Below are 19,197 nucleotides of genomic sequence, written 5' to 3' on the forward strand. Positions count from 1 at the left end.
GTGCTATTCCCTTGCAGTTTGAATCATGGATGTATTGAATATGGCGCACATGCCTCAAGAGTGCTTGCTGCCTGCTTGACATCCCGTCTTCTGACCATGCTTCTTTGACTTTGTGTGGCCTCATCAACTTGAGTGCGATTCAATATGAATTGACATCTTAATCTCAATCTCACATGTCCAACACAAAAAATCTAATAATTGTTCGTTCGATTCGTTTTTGAGACCAGTCTCAAACAAGGGAAAAAAAGAAATGAAGAAAACAGGAGACGGAAGAAGTTGTGCGGGCTCAGTTGTGCTGATGGTATTGGAGCCCTGTTATTGTCTTGATTCGGCGTGCATAAGACAAGACATCCAACGAGCAAGAGGCAGGCCGCCGGAGAGAAAAATAAAAAAAAAATAAAAATAAAAAATTCATTTCCACAAAGCAAATCATGTCAATTTACGGGTAAATGCCCAGAAATTCTCAGAAAAAGCGGCGATTTACAGTTTGGTCGAGTAGTCAACTGGCACGTGAAACCACACATCTCCATTTTCTGATCTCTGCCTTGCCTTTGCTCTACTAAGAAGGCATCAACACCACACAATGGCTCGAGGCTCAAAAAACTGGTTCAATTCTGATAAGTTGTTGCTTGAGCGATATCGAGCTCTACCGTTCTGCGCTGCAAAGCTGTCGAAGTATTGCTCGAGCCATCTTGTGTCAACTGAACGAGCAAGCGCGCAAAGTCGAGTTCTCAGGGGGAACCAGCACTGACTCCACCGAGTGGCTCAGTTGCCTCGGCAGCAGGGCGAGCTCGGCGTTGGCGCTGTTTGGGATCAGATTTGCGTTTGGAGGGGGTGCTGATCACCTGGTTCTCGAGCTTCATCTCCGTTTGCCAGTCTTCCATGTCGATCCAGCCCCAGGCAATGATGGAGATGCGGCCCTCTGTGTGCTGCAGAGCTGGAGGCACAGCCATGACACCATGCTTCCATTCCACGTTGGCATCTCGGTTGAAAGCCTATTTGTGCCACGGCCATCCAAGTCAATCGAGCTCACGTAATTTTGGCTCTCCGACCCCTTGTTTTTTTGATCCAAAATGCTACTACCACGTGGTTCTTTGAGGCTGGAGCCCGAGAACTTACATACATACTGCCGTTGGGCTGAGGAATGCGAATGGTGGTGCCTTTGGTTGCGTGCAAAAAGGCAATGTCTCGCTCAGCCCCAAAGCTTGCAGCCACCGTCGAGTTTTGCGGGCAGTTGGGCGTAAATGCCGCCCTACCGCAGATTAGACGGGGGTGCACCCTCGGGTTAGGTGTCATCTCGTGGGTCGCAGGTTTTGCATGGGGTTGGAAAAGTATGTCGTACCGATCGTGGTGGTAAGGCTTCCATTCACTGCTGTCCCGGTACCAGTTGAAGCGCGTGGCCTTGATGTCCATGTTAAAGTACTCTTCCATCTGCTTGATGACCTGTGTGCGTGGCACGTGGGTTAGCTGCGAATGGATCATGACGCTGCAACAGAGGTCAAAGTCGACAGCAGATCCCCCGACCTTTTGAAAGGAGGGTGACAGTTCCTTCCATTTGCCCTTCATCTTCTTGTCATCTACGTCACAAGTTGCGGAGTAGCATGTGAGTGGGGTGGCCAGTGGCGTCTACAGTACGTGGCATCTCGCAAATTAACGCACCGGCAATAACATGGCTATCTCCGTGCCACGAGACGAAAAGATCCGTGGAGCCGGTGGCTTTGAGTTCGGCCAGGAGGGACTCGTAGAGCGAGAGGTCATCCTCGGCGCAGAACATCTCAGGGACCATGATGACATCATGTACGCCAACGGTCCGTCCGTATGTAGGACGGTGGGGGCCCACCACCACGCGCAGGTCTGGTTTGCAGTAGTCAGGTGCAAAGGACTCTGTATTGCGAGCCTTGCGCGGTGAGCGTTGGGGAGTGGCACGCGCGGGGCTGGGCCCCTTGCCTTGGTGGGTGCGACGCGGAGACCGGCCCTGGTCTCTGAGCGAGGTTGACGGGGCTGGCGAGGCAGGTGTGGCGGCACTCGTTGTGGGCTCAGCCACTGGCTTGTGCGGCACGCTCTTTGCTGAGGAATCTTGCGCTGGTGCGCGTCGCGATGGCGGCACGTATGCGGCGCGCTCTGCACGTCGACGTTGACCGTTGGGTGCCTCCGCCGGTACAGGCAACGGCAGGTTCATCGTGGGCGTTGCCATGTTGAACACCAAAATCAGGGCCCAGAGTTACACCAAACAAGTCGACACGGAATCAAGGGAGCCAAGCGCAGGGAGAACACACGAACAGAGAAGACAGCAATCACCGCGATCGAAAGAGCGGGGCACACACAGAAACAAGCACTAGCTCCCTTTAAAAAAAAAATGAGAAAAAAAAGAGAAAAAAAGAGAAAAAAACGAGAAAAACGAGAAAAAAGTAACGGTCGGTAGTTGAACGACCCGCTTGAAACCACCCAAATTTTGAATGAATCTCGGCATTAAAAATACTGGTAGCAACTATACAAAAAATATCACTGTGCAAGGTGGGAGGGTGTTTTGATTTTTTTGTATTTTTTTTTTCCCCTCTCTGTTCAGTGGGAGAAGACCGCTGACGGCAGACGGCAGACGGTACCAGACGCGGAGGGAAAGGGTATGTTGGTTGTGCATGCCGTGGCCGAGTGCGTGTGGTGTTTATTGGTTGGCGGGGGGCCTCACTTGATATCGGTTTTGTTGGTTCATTAGAATTGCGTTTGTGATTGATCAGCGCCATGTCGGACGGCAAGTACTTTACGACCACCAAAAAGGGTGAGCTGGCCGAGCTCAAGGAGCAACTGCAGAGCCCCAAGAAGAACGACAAGCGCGATGCCGTCAAGAAGGTCATCGCCAACATGACTGTCGGCAAGGATGTCAGGTGAGCGAGCCACATAACATGCCTGTTGCTCTTGACTGCTGACAAGCTGCTTTGCTTACCGCGAGTCACCGGCTTTACCATGTGTTGGCAGCTCGCTGTTTTCCGACGTCATCAACTGCATGCAGACAGATAGCCTCGAGCTGAAGAAGCTCGTGTACTTGTACCTGATGAATTATGCCAAGACGCAGCCTGACTTGGCCATCATGGCCGTCAACACGTTTGTCAAGGACTGCGTCGATCCCAACCCCCTGATTCGTGCCCTCGCTGTCCGAACCATGGGTTGCATTCGCGTCGACAAGATCACCGAGTATCTCTGCGAGCCCCTCCGCAAGTGTCTGCAGGACGAGGATCCCTACGTTCGCAAGACAGCCGCCATTTGTGTTGCCAAGCTGTACGACATTGACCCGCAGCTCGTCCACGATCAGGGCTTTATTGATGCCCTCCAAGATCTGCTTTCAGATGCCAATCCCATGGTCGTCGCCAACGCCGTGGCCTCACTTTCGGAAATCCACGAGTACTCGCGCACTGGCAGCGTTTTTGAGCTCAACGCCGGTACGGTCTCAAAGCTCCTCACCGCGCTCAATGAATGTACCGAGTGGGGCCAAATTTACATCCTCGACTCCCTCGCCCTGTACGAGCCCGAGTCGGACAAGGAGCGCAGCAACATGTGCGAGCGTGTCACACCTCGACTGCAGCACGTCAACGCGGCCGTTGTGCTGTCCGCCGTCAAGGTCCTCATGAAGAACGTGGGTCAGCTCGAGGACGCTGAGATCCAGATCAGCCTGTACAAGAAGCTTGCACCGCCCCTCGTCACCCTCCTCTCTGCCGAACCCGAGGTGCAGTATGTGGCCTTGCGCAACATTAACCTCGTGGTGCAGAAGCACCCCGAAATTCTCAAGGCCCACATGAAGGTCTTTTTTGTCAAGTACAATGACCCCATTTACGTGAAAATGGAGAAGCTCGAGATCATGATCCGACTGGCCTCGGAGGACAACATCCGTGAAGTCCTGGCTGAGCTCAAGGAGTATGCCACCGAGGTGGATGTTGACTTTGTTCGCAAATCAGTTCGTGCCATTGGCCGCTGCGCCATCAAGGTGGACTCCTCCGCCCAACGCTGCGTGGACACGCTCCTCGACTTGATCCAAACCAAGGTCAACTATGTGGTGCAAGAAGCCATTGTCGTGATTAAGGATATTTTCCGCAAGTATCCCAACCAGTATGAGAGCATCATTGCCACCCTCTGCGAGAATCTGGACACGCTTGACGAGCCTGATGCCAAGGCAGCCATGATCTGGATCGTCGGCGAATACGCCGAGCGCATCGACAATGCTGATGAGCTGCTCGACTCATTCTTGGAAAACTTTACCGAGGAGACACCCCAGGTCCAGCTCCAGCTCTTGACGGCCATTGTCAAGCTCTTCCTGAAGCGCCCTTCGGGTACCCAAGAGTTGGTGCAGAAAGTGCTGGGCCTCTCAACGCAGGTTAGTCGCATCCACTGTCGATGCGCGTGTATATTTATATTGTGTCTATTGTGTCTATTGTGTGTGTGTGTGTGCTGGTCGTGTTGGGATGTGCACACGCACACGCCCCCTTGCCATCCGTTTGGCGCCCTCGGCAGCGGCTTTTGACCGCTCGCCCCATGGTGGCGTCATCTGGCTACCCCTTTTCTTGGCTCTTGTGTCTCTTGTTCCCACCTGGAGGCATTGTGTCTGAGTGTCAAATGCCGTTGGTTACCGTGTGTGCCACCGGCGTTTGCCTTGGACTCGCTTTGCTTTCTGTGTGGCAAGGTCGCAAATGGAGCGTTGTGGAAAGGGGCGTCGGGGGGCAATATTACATTTTTCATGGTTCTCCTGCACAGTGAGCGATCGTCTTGCCATTTCGTTGGCTGGTGACCGCTTTCTTAATGTCACAGTGGCGATCTTGCTCTTGCCGTGCCTTCGCGTGGGATCCGCATCGCCCTTTCTTTTATTCGTTTTAAAGCCACGCACGATGCAGTGGTGTTTGTCATCCACCATTCCTCACTTCGTTTGCGTCGCGGCTTTGTGCATTCATTGTGTGCAGGAGTCTGACAACCCTGATCTGCGCGATCGTGGCTACATTTACTGGCGCTTGCTGCTGACAGACCCGGCCGCCGCGAAGGCCGTGGTGTTGTGCGAGAAACCGCTCATCTCGGAGGAAACCGATTTGCTCGAGCCTTCTCTGTTGGATGAGCTCATCTGCCACATTTCATCGCTGGCCTCTGTGTTCCACAAGCCTCCGAGCTCATTCGTTGAGGGCCGTGTGCCCGGTCGCCGTGTCGCACCCGTGGCTCTCTTTGAGGACGAGGCGACGTTGCTTGACCTGGGTGGTGGCGGTGCCGAGTCCGAAGCACCTGCAGGAGACAGCGCCTCGGTCGGCGATCTCCTCGGCGATATGGCTGGCCTCTCAGTGGGCACGGCTGGTGGCAACAACAGCTTGAGCTATGTGCCAGCCAAATATGTTTGGCTGGATGAGGCGGCTGGCAAGGGTCTGGAGATCAAGGGTACCTTTGCGCGCCGTGGAGGTCAAATGTTCTTTGACATGACCTTTCGTAACGGCACCTCGCAGGCCATGGGCGATTTTGCGATCCAACTGAACAAAAACAGCTTTGGGCTGAGCATTGCTTCGCCTCTGGCCGTGCCCACACTGGCGCCATCCGATACCTTTGATACTTCTCTGCCCATCAATAACCTGGGAGCCGTTCAGCGCATGGATCCCTTGGGCAAGCTGCAGATTGCCGTGAAGAACAGCGTTGACGTGTTCTATTTTGCCGTGACCGTGCCCTTCTTCTTGTTCCTGGTCGAGGAGGGTCGCCTGCCCAAGAAGGATTATCTGACCTTGTGGCGTGAGATTGACGACGACGCCGAATCCGTCGCCATGATTGGGTATGTGTGCGCGTGGTGCTTTGGGTGTTGGTTAACATTCAATTTTTTTTTTGGTCTTCTTCACTCATGGCGATATCGCGATTGCCTTTTTGTGTGCAGCAACGTGTCGGGGGATGCTGACGCCTGCATTGCCAAGCTCGAGGCCAACAACGTGTTTTTGGTGGCGCGTCGTAGCGTGACGGATCAAGAGTTGCTCTACATGTCGGTCAAGTTTATCAACAACATTACTGCGCTGATTGAAGTGACCATCAAGAACGGCAGTTCAGATGTAAAGGTGGCGGTGCGCACAAGTCTGACTGACATTGTGGCCGGCTTGCACGAGACGGTGCAATCCATCTTGACGGCCAGTGCTTCAGAGTGCTAGAGGCTTGTTGAGCCCTTCACCCGTGTTTCATTTTTTTTGAACAAACCGCATCCAGGGTCTGCGACTTGTTTGCTGGTGTGTTTGCGCAACACGTAAATGCCTTCCATTTCAATCCAATTCTGAAATTCATTGGATGTACTTCAAAGCACCTTTTTCGGGGCAACGAATAATCATCACATGACGGCTGCCCCTTCTTGTTCTTGTGTGTGGGCCTTGCAATGCTTAACTGGCACGTGGGAGATTCGTCCTGCGCATCCATAACAACACTCGGATGTCGTAAAAGGCTTTAAGGAGTATTTTGAGTCAATTTTTCTCTTCCCAACAAGGAGAACAGAGATTTCAATGGGGGTTCAAGGGGAGGTAAATGAAGCAAACACGGTTAAACTTCACTTGAAAAAAAGAAGAAAAAAACCATTATCCGCCCGAGTTGCAGAGTTGGGCACTGCAATCAAGGGTGGTACATGGAGGTGTTCCAGGTGACTTGGGGGGACTATCCGCCCGCCTCTCCTTTCCGGCTCGACCGGTCACCTCCACATGAAAGCAAGTGCAGGCTGTGCAGCGCAACGAGTGGGGGCGAGGGCAGGCGAAGGGAGGGAAAAAAGCCCATCGTCAGCCAGTAATACAAAGGACAGAAGAGCTAAGTGTCTGGGCTGGTGAAGAACCAGAGATCTTAGGCCTGGGCCTTGGCGAGGTCCTCCAGATCAGCAATGCTCTGCTTCATGAGGGCCTCTTCCTTGCCCTCAAGGGCCTTGAGCACCTCAGCCTCGATCCAGTTGGCAATCTCGTTTTGCTCGGCCTGGCGCTGGGACTGTTCAATGGCGACCATGTCCTTGAGGTTGGCCAGGGCATTGTCGCGTGCGGCGTGGAGCTCAGTGCGGTAAGCCAGCTCACGGGTAGCCGAGGCCAGCTCGCGGTTGACATCGTAAATCTCTTGCAGGTTGGAGACAGAGGCCTTAAGCTGCTCCTGCTGGGCAATCTCCTTCTCAATGGCGGCGATGCGGGCCACGCGGCCCTTCTCGAGACCCTCCTGGATGGCCTGGGCACGTTCATCGAGACCCGAAGCAATGTCCTTGCCAGCCTTGGACATGAGACCATAGGTAACGGCGGCAATCGAGGCAACGACGACCGTCTCGCTGTGCAGGATCAGGATCTGAGTTTGGCGCGGAAAGCAGCGCGGGAAATGACAGAACGGCAGTCATTCCGATACGAATGAGTCGACACGAGACGCATTCTCGACGGCGCGGAGTAACCTAACATGATGAACGAGCTCAGGGGCACTGTCTAGAAAGCTAGGCACGTACTTCCTTCGACGCCAGGTAAGCGGCGAGACCGAAACCAAGGACAGCGGCACCAGTCTTGCCAGTCTTGCTCTCGAGGAGGGCAGACTGCTGAGGGGTGGAGATCTGGGCCGGACCACGGGTTGCGTGAGAAGCAGAACGCGGCAAGGCTACATTTGAATAATGACACCAAGAAAAAAAAAGAGATGCACTTGGAAGTAATGCGTCGAAAGGCAGGGGAGCAAGGCTCACCTTGAGACCACGAGAGGCGAGCACCGAGACAGGGCCGGCCTGAGCGGCAGCTGCGCAAGGATCAATATCAATCATTGGGAAACAGGGCAAGTTGGTCAGTGGAGACGAGGAGAAATCAGCGAGAGTATCAAGATGGTCAGGTGAACAAGACAACCAAAAAAGAAAAAAAAAAGAGGGAAAAGTCGGAACAATGGCAGTGAAGATGGTTGCTTGGCAGCTGGTGTCATGGCATGGAATTCACAGAGATGGGCGGGGGCGAGAAGAAGCAGTCGGGCTGCTCCCTCGATGAGAAGCAAAGCACGGCCCCCCCTCCTTGCCCTGGACGACCCATCGTCTCCAGAACTCAAAATCAACGGCTGTGTCCGTGCGTAACCATGCCATGCCACCAGCAACAGACCAGACCAACCATCTCGGTTCAAAGCCAGCCAGCCACACACACACATTTGTTCAAAACACAACCCTTATTCAAACAGCACACGACACCAGTGGCTTCAGGACACGGCAACCCCGGCGCCACCAGCACCACCAGCTCAGGAACCTCAGGCGGCGGCGGCAGTGGGACCAGACCAGGGACCTGAACGTACAGCGCAGCGGCTGAAGAGCGCGGAGGGCAGCCATCTTGATGTTCCGGCAAACGTGAATAAATGTGCCACTAAAAAGTGCCTGGAAAACTATACTGTTTCTTTTCTGATATGGAAAGTGCTTTGGCTGTGGAGTGTTTGGGCTCGCTTGCAAGCGAACGCGGCTGTTGGAGATGACAGCTGGTAGCGTTGCCCGGCACCAACACTTGTTTTCAACATTGTCAGCTAAATGTGGTCTGACAAGTCAGTGTTTTTCTTTGCTTTCTCACTCTCTCGCTAAAACTCTCTCATTCTCTCCCTCTCTCAATAACGCTTTCTCTCTCCTCTCTTCTTTCAGCTCTCGCTCTCCCTCTCTCTTCAACTTCCCCTCTGTCTCTCTCTATCTCTGCCTTTTTGTCTCTGAGAGTTTTTGTCTCTCAGACAGGAGAGATAGAGAGAAAGAGAGAGCATTTTCCTTTTGCAGAAGCAACCCTTGTCCTTGTACTGTAAGTTCGCAAGCGCCATCAATGATGATGGGCGATGACGCAGATGGAACGCCACTGGCTGGCTTGGTGTGTGCTTGGGTGCCAACTGTCGAGGGGTGGCGGAGCGAGGGAGCGTGGGGGCAGATGGCGGATGGAGGTGGCTGTCTGCTGCTGGTGGGACCTGGTGCCACTGGGATTTGGGTGGAGCAAGAGGCACCTCCTTGGCGGTTGCCAATGGCTCCAGCTGACTCCTTGTTGTGGGTTTCGCCCAGTGCCTTCCCGTCTCCTCGGTCTCTTGCTGCCTTCTTGGCGGTACACGCGCGGTGTGGGTCTGTGAGCTGGGATAATGTCTTTTATTCGTCTGTCTTGCTTTTCTTACCATTCATTACACTGAATGGCTGGCTTGCTTTGCTCTGGTCTTGCTCGCGGGCCTGCGCTCACCTGCGAGCGGTCTTAGCGGGAGTGGCATTTTCTTCCTTTTTCTCTGAACACACCAACGCTTGGCTCATTCGTTCAACTCTGCATTCATCCACCCCGCTCTGTCTCGGGATTTTCATGTGTGCTGCCCTTTTCCCTTTTCAATTAGCGCACAGGCCCATTGCTTCCATCTCACAGTGGACTGATTGCCGGCCCCCGTTATTTTTTCAGTCCTCCAAAAGAAAACATCAAGATGGCCATGCTTGCACGCGCGATGCGCTCGGCGACCACTGGTGCCCGCCGCATGAAGCACACCCTGCCTGACCTGGCCTACGACTATGCCGCGCTCGAGCCCGTCATCTCGGCCAAGATCATGGAGCTGCACCACAGCAAGCACCACAACGTATGGTTGTGCGTCATCGAGCAAGCCCAGCCCCGGTGGCCTCAGCCTCAGCACTCACGTATTGGCTATGTGTTCTGTGCGCGTTCTTTAGACCTACGTGAACAACCTCAACATTGCCGAGGAGCAGTACGCCGAGGCCGTGCATACGGGTGATTTGACCAAGGCCATTGGTCTGCAGAGCGCCATCAAGTTTAACGGTGGTGGCCACATCAACCACTCCATCTTCTGGACCAACCTGGCCCCCAAGGAACAGGGCGGTGGCGAGCTTCAGGATGGTATGTATGTTGGTCCATACGGCACCCTTGGTGTTTGTGTTTGTGTGTGCGCGTGTGTGGGATGGGCTTGAGCGGCTGGCCAATCCGTCAAGAAGCCTCTTACGATGAGCGTGTATCGGCTTGGCAGGTGAGCTCAAGACGGCCATCGAAGAAGCATTTGGCTCTGTCGAGACGATGCAGCAGAAGCTCAACGCCATGACGGCCGCCGTCCAGGGCTCTGGCTGGGGCTGGCTCGGTTACAACAAGGCCAGCAAGCAGCTGCAACTGGCCACCTGCGCCAACCAGGATCCTCTCGAGACGACCCATGGCCTTGTTCCCCTCTTTGGCATTGATGTCTGGGTACGTTGGCGATAACTGAGGGGGATGTTCCATCATCGATGCCGCAAACAGCGTCTCGACATGACTATTCATGCTCAGCATGCATGCACTTTTCTCACCGTTTGGACTGCGCGCGCTTGGTCCTATTCTGTTTAGGAACACGCTTACTATCTTGATTACAAGAACGTGCGCCCCGACTACCTCAAGGCCGTTTGGGAGATTGCCAACTGGCAAAATGTCGAGGAGCGCTACCAAGCCGCCAAGCTCTAAGTGTTTGATCTGGTACTTGCTCATCATAAGAATTCAAAAGGTGCAAGAAACATGGTTGAAATCCTTGTGTCATCGCTCAACGAGCCAGAGTTACATCCACGTGGGATGCAGGCATCGCTGATAGTGATCGATTGGGTTACTTCTTTCCTCGAATGTCGGTGAAGATAAATTTATCCACCACATCAATTGATCACGCGAAACTCTCTTCTCCATCTGATGTTCCTTTTTTTTTTTTTTTTTCTTTTTTTTTTTATAACATCTTGTTCAACCCCCCCGCCTTTTCTTGGGAGGGTACAGTACATGTGTCTGTGTGGGCGGGGGATCCAGCAATCTATACATAATATGCTCGATGTCCTTACTCAAAGGGGTCACAAAGGACCAGCCACCGCCCACGACTATGAGTGTCCGAGGCCAAGTTGGCATATGGTCGTCCAGCGTTGGTGAAGCGCATCAAGGCTGACTTCCACTGTAGGTGCCAAGCTCCGCCTCAGGCGGGCGCCGAGATGATGCGTGCCGCAAATGGATGGGATGGGGCGGTCGCTTCAGATGGCTCGTCCGCTGTGGCGTCACTGTGCGGCTCTCCAGCAGGCTTCGGTGCTTCGGTGTATTGCTGCACCGTCATCGTGGCGGCATCAAAGGTGTAGACCATGGCGGCTCCGGGCTCGAGCGCCAGATCGGCCGCCACGGCCGAGGGAACGCTATCAACCTTGCTGACCAAACAGGCCAGTGTGGGGAGCTCTGCAACCACTAGCACCCGCAGGCCGGCCTTGAGCTTGGGGCGAATGTCCAGTTCCCAGACAGGGCCGGCAGCTTCATTGATGGCGGTGTTCGTCTCGACGAGGTTGGCCTCCTTTTCGACGGGCAGAAAGAGGCGGTCAATGGCCTCGAGCACCACATTGGTGGTCTTCACGTCGCGGCGACGGGTCGAGCAGTAGACCACGTCAAAGTCGGCGTGCTCATGGACCATGGCATGGCCCACTCGTTCAGCCAGCGCAAGTCCGGTCGAGTCGAGCTTGGGGTCCTCCTCGCCCGACGCTGCCGTACTGCCTGGGCGCAGGAGCACCAGCGTGGGGGTGGGGCCTACACTGGGCTGATTCTTGCCGGGTTGTTTCTTCGCGGCCGTGGCACCGGCTGACTGGCACATACCCATGCTGCTGGTCAATGAAGCGCACGGACGAGAAATGCGTCACCAAGGTCATCAGTTCCCAACTGCAGTTTTCAACACCACACATCATCGTCAAACCCTCATCGTCCTGCTTTGCTTTCTGGGCAGTTGGCGGGCACACGTCGACTTGATGTTCGGGCAAGTCATGAAACGATCCCACAATCAGAAGCTTGACAAACGGATCATCACGCCGCGTCGTGCGAGATCAATAGAGTTGAAAGAGCGAAGGCAGGCGCCCGTGGCCGAAATCGTAAGGGTAGCGTTGTAGCTTCAGGAAGGTAGCTGGGCAGGCCTCACCAAGGTCTTGTTTCGTAATTTCCAGGGCTCTGCTTGCCTCATCCTCCTGTTTCCCAGCGTGCTGCTTGACTCATCCTAACGGAACACACATCATAGTGTCATGTCGATGCCCCACCTGCCCTCATCAAGAGGGCAGTCCGATTAAAACGAATGTGACTGGGTGTTTGTTTGCTTAGGGCTGGAATGTGTATCATCTCAACTGACATGTGAACAACAGCGTTTGTTTTCGTCACCTTTCCAGGCTCGGCTGAGCGCGCTCAAGCATATGCGGTCACCGACACTCTCATCTGGCCGGCCATTGGTACGGAAAACGAGGCCAGGCAGCGCATGACGAGCATGATGAGCACAAGCGAGCGAGAGGGAGAGAGGAAAAAAAAAAGGTAAGCGATCGACGGATTGAGCCGTTTGAGTCGTACTGGGGTCTTACTCGCCAAACCCGCTTGACTAACAAGGCTTGAATTCAGTGGTTGCATCCCTCGCTCGTGCAGCGTCCTTAGTCTGGACGTGTGGGGGCCACGCCTAAACGGTTTAGACGGAGGTTTGGCGATGATGCGAGAAAAGGCGTTGACGCTGCCCTTTTTGCCCGAGTTGGCGACCGCTGCACGCATTCGATGGCGACCGCTGCACGCATTCGATCGGCCATCCGCTGTTCGTGACCGGAAGAAGAACGAGATGAGTGGGAACGAATGCGCCAGAACAGAAAGGAAGAGAAACGGTCAGAGGCTTAAGATGCGCAAATGATAGCAATGAAGAGATGTCAGAGGCAGGATGTAAATATTGAGAGCTACACAAGATTGTAAAAAGAAAGTAAAGGGGTTTCAGAGATTCTATTCCGATGTTCGGAAAGGTAAGAGAACTTGCAAAAACCCGATTGATTCCGAGACCCCAAAAGAACAAAGGAAACACCAAGTGCGACCACCAAACGCAACTCGCGCCAACCCACACCCTGAGCCCACATTCACCAACAGATGCACAGACTCGGGGCACAGACTCGACGGCGCTTTATGGCAGCGGCGGGAAGAGCAAGAGTTGAGCCAAAGCCACCAACACCAGCACGTCGATCGATGTCACTCGCCCGGTCAACAACGCATTTACACGGCGGGGGCCCTCTCCGCGCCCCCCACGCTTGTGCCCTTCCCACGAAAACGGTCAGAAATCCCATACTGCGCCGGCCTCCTTTTCCTACCATGTCAGTGGTAAGTGTGGTGGGTTCGACATGTCCCAACCCCTCTGCGCCATTCGAGCCAAACGACCATGACGTCCCCGCCACCCCTCGCCCCTTTTGGACTGGGCTATCTCCGCCCGTGTCGTTCGGTCTGCCTTTGGCTGCCTGGTGCCTCTGTGAGAGTCGCCGATGGTACACATCATCGAGACCACCCACTGACGACATCATCGGGACCACCAGTCAGTGGGTGGTCCACTCTTGTGACGACCCAAGAGTGAATGAAACAGCCCGTTGAACTTCTTCAAAGAGTACTCTTGGAGTCGTCCAGCCGCAGGCTCATGGACGTGCAATCCGAGCGCACACCGTCCATCGTCCATTGTCCATCCATTCTCGCGTCGACAACAACCCAGGCGTTTGACAAAGGAGTGATTGATTGTTCCCGCGAGATGGGAAAGAAGCGCGTTCGACCCCTCCCATCCAAGGAAAGCGCGCCCCCATTCATCCACCGGTCGCTAAGCACAACGACAACGTCTGAACCCCAACCCCTTTTCCTCCATAAGACCCCATTGCACCTCGTTGGACAGCCCATTGCCTTTGTGCCCTTCCTCCTCACCCCCTACCCCTGTGCCCCTTTGTGCCTGTTGGTCTTTTGGGCTTCTGCTTCTCGACTCAGCTCGGCTCGACTGCCAGTCCGCCTCGGGACAAAGCCCGCCCTTTGTGTGCCAGACATCTCAGTCAGTGTGTGAGTGTGTGTGAGTGTGAGTGTGAGTGTGAGTGTGTGTGTGTGTGTGAGGCTGTTCTGTGTTCTTAGAGCCGATCAAGCTGATCCTCTCTCTCTCTCTCTCGATCCAAGCATCTTCTTTCTGCTTCTCTCAATTACATTGGGTTCACACTCATGAATGAACTCTTTTTTTTTCCCCACCAGTGTCCTGCATCTGGGGGCTTTCCATCGATCCCATCATTGTTCGGTTTCACCCGAGTCTACTGCTTCCAGCTTCACTGAGTTGGGTCGATCCTCCCTCCCTCCCTCCCTCCTCTTCTGCACCCCAACCGCCTGCTACTTGGTTGAACCCCCATCAGCCAAGCACAGTCACAACGGCGAGACCCGGTCGTCCACTGGTTTCCGGATAAGTCAGCCAAACCCCCGCAGTGCAATCCTCCCACCAACGCCGGCTTTGCCACACACATTCGGGTCGGGTGGCATACCGGCTGCGCCTCGCCACTTTTAGGCTCTTCACCCACCCAACGCTACTTTTTCTTTCCCAACCCACGCCGCAACCGGTCAACCTCGCCCACCACACTCGTGCTCAACAACAGCAGCTACCCGGTAGCCGTCCCACTCTCTTTCTCTTTCTCTTCCTCTCCCCCCACCGGCAGCTGTTTCCTGGCTTTGCCATTCTGCGTCTTGATTCTTTCCAACGTCGTTTCTCTAGTCCTTCAACTCGTGGACAGCAGTCCAGCTTTTCCCATTTGGTGTCCGGATCACACTTCCTCGGGTCCAGCCCTGGCGAGAGCTGGTCGCTTGCGGCTGGCGAGGATCCTTGGCTCAAACCTGCCAGTTTAGCTGCACCATCTGACCTTGCTTCCATCTACCCAGCTCCCTTTGCGAGCTCCCGCATCCTCAGAAACTCAGCCATCACCGATGAGGGCCTTCTCATAATAGCCAAGACTTTTGGTCATGTCGTCCCCCGACCCACCTGTCGATGGCGATCCTGACCGCTCAGATGGCATGAAGGAGCCCCTTTCATCCTCATCGACAGCGACAGTCGCTGCCTCCACGCAGGCAGATAATGTCGCTCAATCGCCAAAGTCTTTGCCTAGTGCACCCACAAGGCATCCACAAGGCTCGAGCACCGCTGCCATGTCCCCCGCCTCCAGTACCTCGGGCCCCAGCCCAGGTCCCTTCCCACGCCCCGCCGCTCCCGCTGGCTATTCGTACGGCATACCCCCGCCCTCGGCCATGGCCATGACCCCCGCTCCTCATCCTGCCTACGCCATGGGCCATTATCCCAACTATGCCTCCACGCTGCCCAATGCGGTCCGCATGCCCTTGCCTGGTTCAGTGGGGGCACCATCATACCTCCCCGCAGGCTACCTGCCATATCCTACATCTTATTATCACGTAGATCCTGCCCTGATGGGCGCTGTTACTACGGTACCTGTCTATCCACACGGCTACGCAACCCCCTCCATGCCTATCCAGCAACGGCAACGGCACCGGTCAGATCAGCAGCAAGAACAACAACAACAACAACAACAACAACAACAACAACAACAGGACCAGCAACAACAGGACCAGCAACAACAGGAACAGCAACAACAGGAACAGCAACAACAGGACCAGCAACAACAGGAACAGCAACAGCAACAGCTACAACTACAACTACAGCAACAGCAACAGCAACTACCGCCGCAACCGCACCGCCGACGATCCGAGCATACTTCGGTGCAACAGCATCATCATTACCAACCGCAACCACACCAATCGCATGCACAGGGCCATCGCCATCACATGCCCTACGTGCCACAGTCTCACAACGTTATCCAGCAGTCGCAGCTTTACTCAGCTTCTCATCAACACCCTAATTTGTCATACGTGGCCACCAACGGCACTCAGTTTCACGCTCCGCAACCGGCCTACCAATCACATCAATACCCTCCTCACCCCCAGCAACTTCAGGTACAGTCGTAAACCAGTATCATCCTCCCTCCCCCCCACTTGTGTGCTCGAGGCTGTCCTTGACAATTCACCCTTCAAAACCATCAACGCTGGACCTTTCGCCCATGATTAACCCCGGCGTTGACTTTTCGACTGTGTGTGTAGGGATGGTCTCCCCAGGCATACCCGCATACGCCCTCTAGCATGGGCCTCCACACGTCCGGCCTACCTTCCCCGCACATACAAACCGCTGCCAGTGGCTATGCCCGGGCGTATTCCAGCGATTCTTCAACCACCATCCTACCCTCCCATCACACCCTTTCCCCCACGGTAGGATTCATGTTACATTTGCGCGCACTAAAACGGCTTTCTCCTCACCGTGCATCAACATGTGCCACTTAGGGGTTGGACAAACATGGTGCTCGACGCCCTCCCACATCAGAGTTTCCGACCCCAGGTCACCTTGCATTACGCAACAAACTCGTCGAAGTCAGTCCATGCTGCTTGGTGCAAAATTCAAAGCCTGCTGGCTCTGCTCACATGCACCGCACACACGCACGCTAATGCACGCACGCACGCACGCACGCACGCACACACACACTCTCTCTCCCTCTCTCACGCACACTCTCATCCTTGCAGCACAAGTACACGATGGATGGTCAGGTACTGGAGCTACAATCCTTTCTGGTTTGTCTTCGTTTGCAAACATTGTTTTGCACATGCGACACGATTTCCTTTTGACACATCACAACTCAAAATCTGGCCGGACACGACGCTGCATGCTGCATAGTTGCCACACGTGTATCGACCTCACCTGGGTCGTCTCTTTGGCCCATCCGGAGCCATACTGAAGAAGCTGACAGCACACTACAAGGTCCATCTGCAAGGCCTGCCAACTCGATCTACTGCCGTCGCGGACGCGTGAGTGTTCGCTTCTGTTTTGGACGCTCCGTCCTCCAGTATTCCTCTTCACTTCTTCATGCACATCTGCAACAAACTACAGCTACCTCCTATCTGTTACGGGTATACCCTCCAGCAACTTTGATGGGTTCTTTCACGATCTGCTCGAGCTCTTGGAAACGCCGCCCAAGGTACACATGCACGTGGCATCACCCTGATGCCTGCTGTGGTGGTAGTCAAACAAGTTGCTTTCCGCAAGAAGCTGATCTGATTGCCCACTACATCTCATTCCACCTCGCATGTGCTTCCAGCAACTCAAGGGGTCGTTGCAGCTCCTCCTCGAATCGATCAAGGTTTGATATCACTACGACATGTGGGGTGCTGCCTTAAGCATCGTGGGGCTACGGTATTTTGGCTCACTAAAGCTTTCATGATACAGGGAATAGTGCCAGAGCCAACCGATTCAGTCACGCCACCCCCAGCGGAAACGGCAGAAGTGCACATTGAGGATATCGCCCAATCGCCCGTCCAATCAACGGTCAGCGCGTGGCAGGCCCTTCTCCTGGGCTTTGCTCAGTCTGCCGTTCCTTCAGTACAACAAGAGGGCTGAATCTCATCTCATTCAACCTAGGTTTGCACCAAGGGAGTCGTGGTCAACCGCTGGATGAACGGCCAAGTCCTTTTGGCCAGTCAAACCACCACATGTCGTCTCATCTTTCCCAATGATCTCCACGTCGTGCGTACCCCCCCACCAAAGTCTCGCCTCTCGCTCGTCCGACACTGAACCCCTAGTGTCTTGCTCAACAGTTTCCCTTCGATTGTGCATCTAGTATGACGTCGGCGACTCCATTTCCGTCACGGGTCCCTTTCATTGGGTGGCCAATCCCACAACGTATGCACGTTTTCCAGGCCTTGCTGTTTGACATTGTACAGAGGTGTATATGGACTTTTGTTTCCTAATGCTTCTATTTCCGTCTCAGGATCAGCGCAAGCAACAGCAGCAACACCAGCTCTACTGCATCCGTGTCCAATGCGGATGCCTCAGAACTCCCTGTGCTCCGCGTTACCGAGGCCGTCCGTACGTCACGACAGCACTGATTAGGATCCGCTTTGGCCTGGAGTCAGGTACAACGCGCGATCGTCTCATGTTGCTTGGATGCGCCACGTGTGCAGATGAACCACGCACAGACCCAGTGACGACGGACGTATGCCTTGTGGCTTTGCTCCGCTACACGACGATGGATGGTGACACAAAACTTCTGCTGCACCGCTACAGCGACTCTTGTTCGTTATCTTTGGCACCTGCACCGAGACTGGCCTACACGGGCATTCTGTTCCTGTGCGTTTCTTCCCACATGATTGCCCACTGCTATTATTCACGCGAATTTGGCGATTGTTGCCGATAGATGCTGGTTTACAGTTGTACAAGAACATCCGAGCCGTGTACAAGGTTGCACATCGGCGGTCTCGCAATTTCCAACACGTTTCTGCCGCACAGGAGCGTTGTTACCAGTTGATTCATGTTTGCTGGAACGCCTTTACCATTGCAGAGCAAAACTCCCTACTTGAGCACGGTTCGAAGCGTGCACATTGCATTGCACGGCGCGCGAGCGAACGGGAAAAGACTTTCAACTCTGGCTCTGCATGCCGACCCTCACGTTTCTGCGGCTGTGCATTCGCTTGCCCGAGCAGGTACACTCTCGTCTTGCGAGCTGAGTAGCGACTTGGACCTTGAGGTACGTTGACGCGTTCGAAAACGGGAATCGCAGTTCTGCCTGCTTTGCCCTTCACGGCCCTAACGTGACCACATCTTTGCTGGCAGTTTTTGCAATTCCACCAGAGCTTGCGGGACTATGCACGCCAAGTGTTACGGGTCCTCAGCTTGGCGCAGCCCAAGTGTCGTCCAAAGCCCACGGACAATCAGCGTTGGGCCGTGCCATCTGGTACGCCCTCTCCTCAGCTTACCCAACAGTCGAGCTGGTTGCACAAAACCAACCGAGTCATGGCCTCGCCTGCTGTGCCACATTCTTACCATGTGCTGCGGCATCCTGTTGCAGGTTTCCGAGGGTATTGGCACCAACAGGAGCGGCTGGAGACCATGAGCGAGGCGGCCCAGCGCATTGTAGAGGGCCTGTACGGGGCTAAGGTCTTGGATAAGTGCCGGGTGCATGTGCATGATCCCGTCGTGTCGGCAGCCGTATCCGAGCAGCTACTTCTCAACGCACGCGTCGTCTCACTCGATCTGGGCCAGCTCTCCGAGGCTGAGGCGACGGCATGGGTGGACGAGCTCAGCCAGACGGTGCGACCACGTGAGGTCTTGGAGTATGCCTGGGTCACACCGTCAGAGCTGGCTGTGCCGCCCCCGAACAACGAGCAGACTGGCAGAGGAGAGACCCACGTGAAGCTTCCCGCTACAGATGTTTTGTCCTATGCTGCGCTGCGACCTATGCGCACCATGCGACGCTTTGAGGGCGTCTGGCGTCCCACGAGTAGCGTGGATCAGACATCTGCCCTCGTGAACTGGCTTCAACAGCATCTCATTACCCAGTAAAAATGTTCTCACCCAATACATCCCGTACACAAGACTGCTTTTGGTCAACATGTT

The 19,197-nt window shown here is 54.7% G+C and overlaps 6 protein-coding genes across 6 annotated transcripts; 3 read left to right on the forward strand and 3 right to left on the reverse strand.

Moving 5' to 3' along the window:
* Positions 1-731: 731 nt before the first annotated feature.
* On the reverse strand, positions 732-2,194 carry MONBRDRAFT_29584 (uncharacterized protein; the record flags this gene model as incomplete). Its single annotated transcript, XM_001750057.1, has 4 exons — positions 732-995; positions 1,120-1,252; positions 1,343-1,577; positions 1,660-2,194. 4 exons carry the CDS (start codon positions 2,192-2,194, stop codon positions 732-734), a joined length of 1,167 nt encoding a protein of 388 aa, XP_001750109.1.
* Positions 2,195-2,739: 545 nt separating this feature from the next.
* On the forward strand, positions 2,740-6,149 carry MONBRDRAFT_12202 (uncharacterized protein; the record flags this gene model as incomplete). Its single annotated transcript, XM_001750022.1, has 4 exons — positions 2,740-2,882; positions 2,974-4,363; positions 4,944-5,785; positions 5,885-6,149. 4 exons carry the CDS (start codon positions 2,740-2,742, stop codon positions 6,147-6,149), a joined length of 2,640 nt encoding a protein of 879 aa, XP_001750074.1.
* A 291-nt stretch (positions 6,150-6,440) lies between these two features.
* Positions 6,441-8,308, reverse strand: MONBRDRAFT_38997 (uncharacterized protein). The gene is made up of 4 exons (XM_001750058.1): positions 8,263-8,308; positions 7,679-7,728; positions 7,451-7,552; positions 6,441-7,299 (listed from the first exon to the last, which is right to left on the reverse strand). Exons 1-4 carry the CDS (start codon positions 8,294-8,296, stop codon positions 6,820-6,822), a joined length of 666 nt encoding a protein of 221 aa, XP_001750110.1. The 5' UTR covers positions 8,297-8,308; the 3' UTR covers positions 6,441-6,819.
* Positions 8,309-8,721: 413 nt separating this feature from the next.
* Positions 8,722-10,611, forward strand: MONBRDRAFT_34408 (uncharacterized protein). Its single transcript, XM_001750023.1, has 5 exons — positions 8,722-8,744; positions 9,372-9,543; positions 9,635-9,818; positions 9,946-10,157; positions 10,293-10,611. Exons 2-5 carry the CDS (start codon positions 9,394-9,396, stop codon positions 10,404-10,406), a joined length of 660 nt encoding a protein of 219 aa, XP_001750075.1. The 5' UTR covers positions 8,722-8,744; positions 9,372-9,393; the 3' UTR covers positions 10,407-10,611.
* Positions 10,612-10,893: 282 nt separating this feature from the next.
* Positions 10,894-11,556, reverse strand: MONBRDRAFT_12205 (uncharacterized protein; the record flags this gene model as incomplete). Its single annotated transcript, XM_001750059.1, has 1 exon — positions 10,894-11,556. The coding sequence occupies one exon, from the start codon at positions 11,554-11,556 to the stop codon at positions 10,894-10,896; it is 663 nt and encodes a 220-aa protein (XP_001750111.1).
* A 3,206-nt stretch (positions 11,557-14,762) lies between these two features.
* MONBRDRAFT_29589 (uncharacterized protein) lies at positions 14,763-19,143 on the forward strand (the record flags this gene model as incomplete). Its single annotated transcript, XM_001750024.1, has 14 exons — positions 14,763-15,713; positions 15,858-16,022; positions 16,332-16,379; positions 16,483-16,613; positions 16,696-16,783; positions 17,032-17,130; positions 17,224-17,328; positions 17,423-17,484; positions 17,573-17,670; positions 17,766-17,876; positions 17,999-18,166; positions 18,285-18,328; positions 18,415-18,535; positions 18,650-19,143. 14 exons carry the CDS (start codon positions 14,763-14,765, stop codon positions 19,141-19,143), a joined length of 2,685 nt encoding a protein of 894 aa, XP_001750076.1.
* Positions 19,144-19,197: the final 54 nt, after the last annotated feature.

Source organism: Monosiga brevicollis, genomic scaffold (genome assembly GCF_000002865.3).
Source record: "Monosiga brevicollis MX1 MONBRscaffold_36 genomic scaffold, whole genome shotgun sequence".
NCBI classification, from domain to species: domain Eukaryota; class Choanoflagellata; order Craspedida; family Salpingoecidae; genus Monosiga; species Monosiga brevicollis.

Bases quoted from the DNA above. Each gene is read 5' to 3' on its own strand.
- MONBRDRAFT_38997 (XM_001750058.1), bottom strand. From the start codon at position 8,296: ATGGCTGCCCTCCGCGCTCTTCAGCCGCTGCGCT. The intron at 7,729-8,262 runs GTACGTTCAGGT...ATCCTTGCGCAG, and splicing joins CGCTCTTCAGCCGCTGCGCT to CTGCCGCTCAGGCCGGCCCT. The intron at 7,300-7,450 runs GTACGTGCCTAG...CGCCAAACTCAG, and splicing joins CTTACCTGGCGTCGAAGGAA to ATCCTGATCCTGCACAGCGA.
- MONBRDRAFT_34408 (XM_001750023.1), top strand. From the start codon at position 9,394: ATGGCCATGCTTGCACGCGCGATGCGCTCGGCGACCACTGGTGCCCGC. The intron at 9,544-9,634 runs GTATGGTTGTGC...CGCGTTCTTTAG, and splicing joins ACCACAGCAAGCACCACAAC to ACCTACGTGAACAACCTCAA. The intron at 10,158-10,292 runs GTACGTTGGCGA...TATTCTGTTTAG, and splicing joins TCTTTGGCATTGATGTCTGG to GAACACGCTTACTATCTTGA.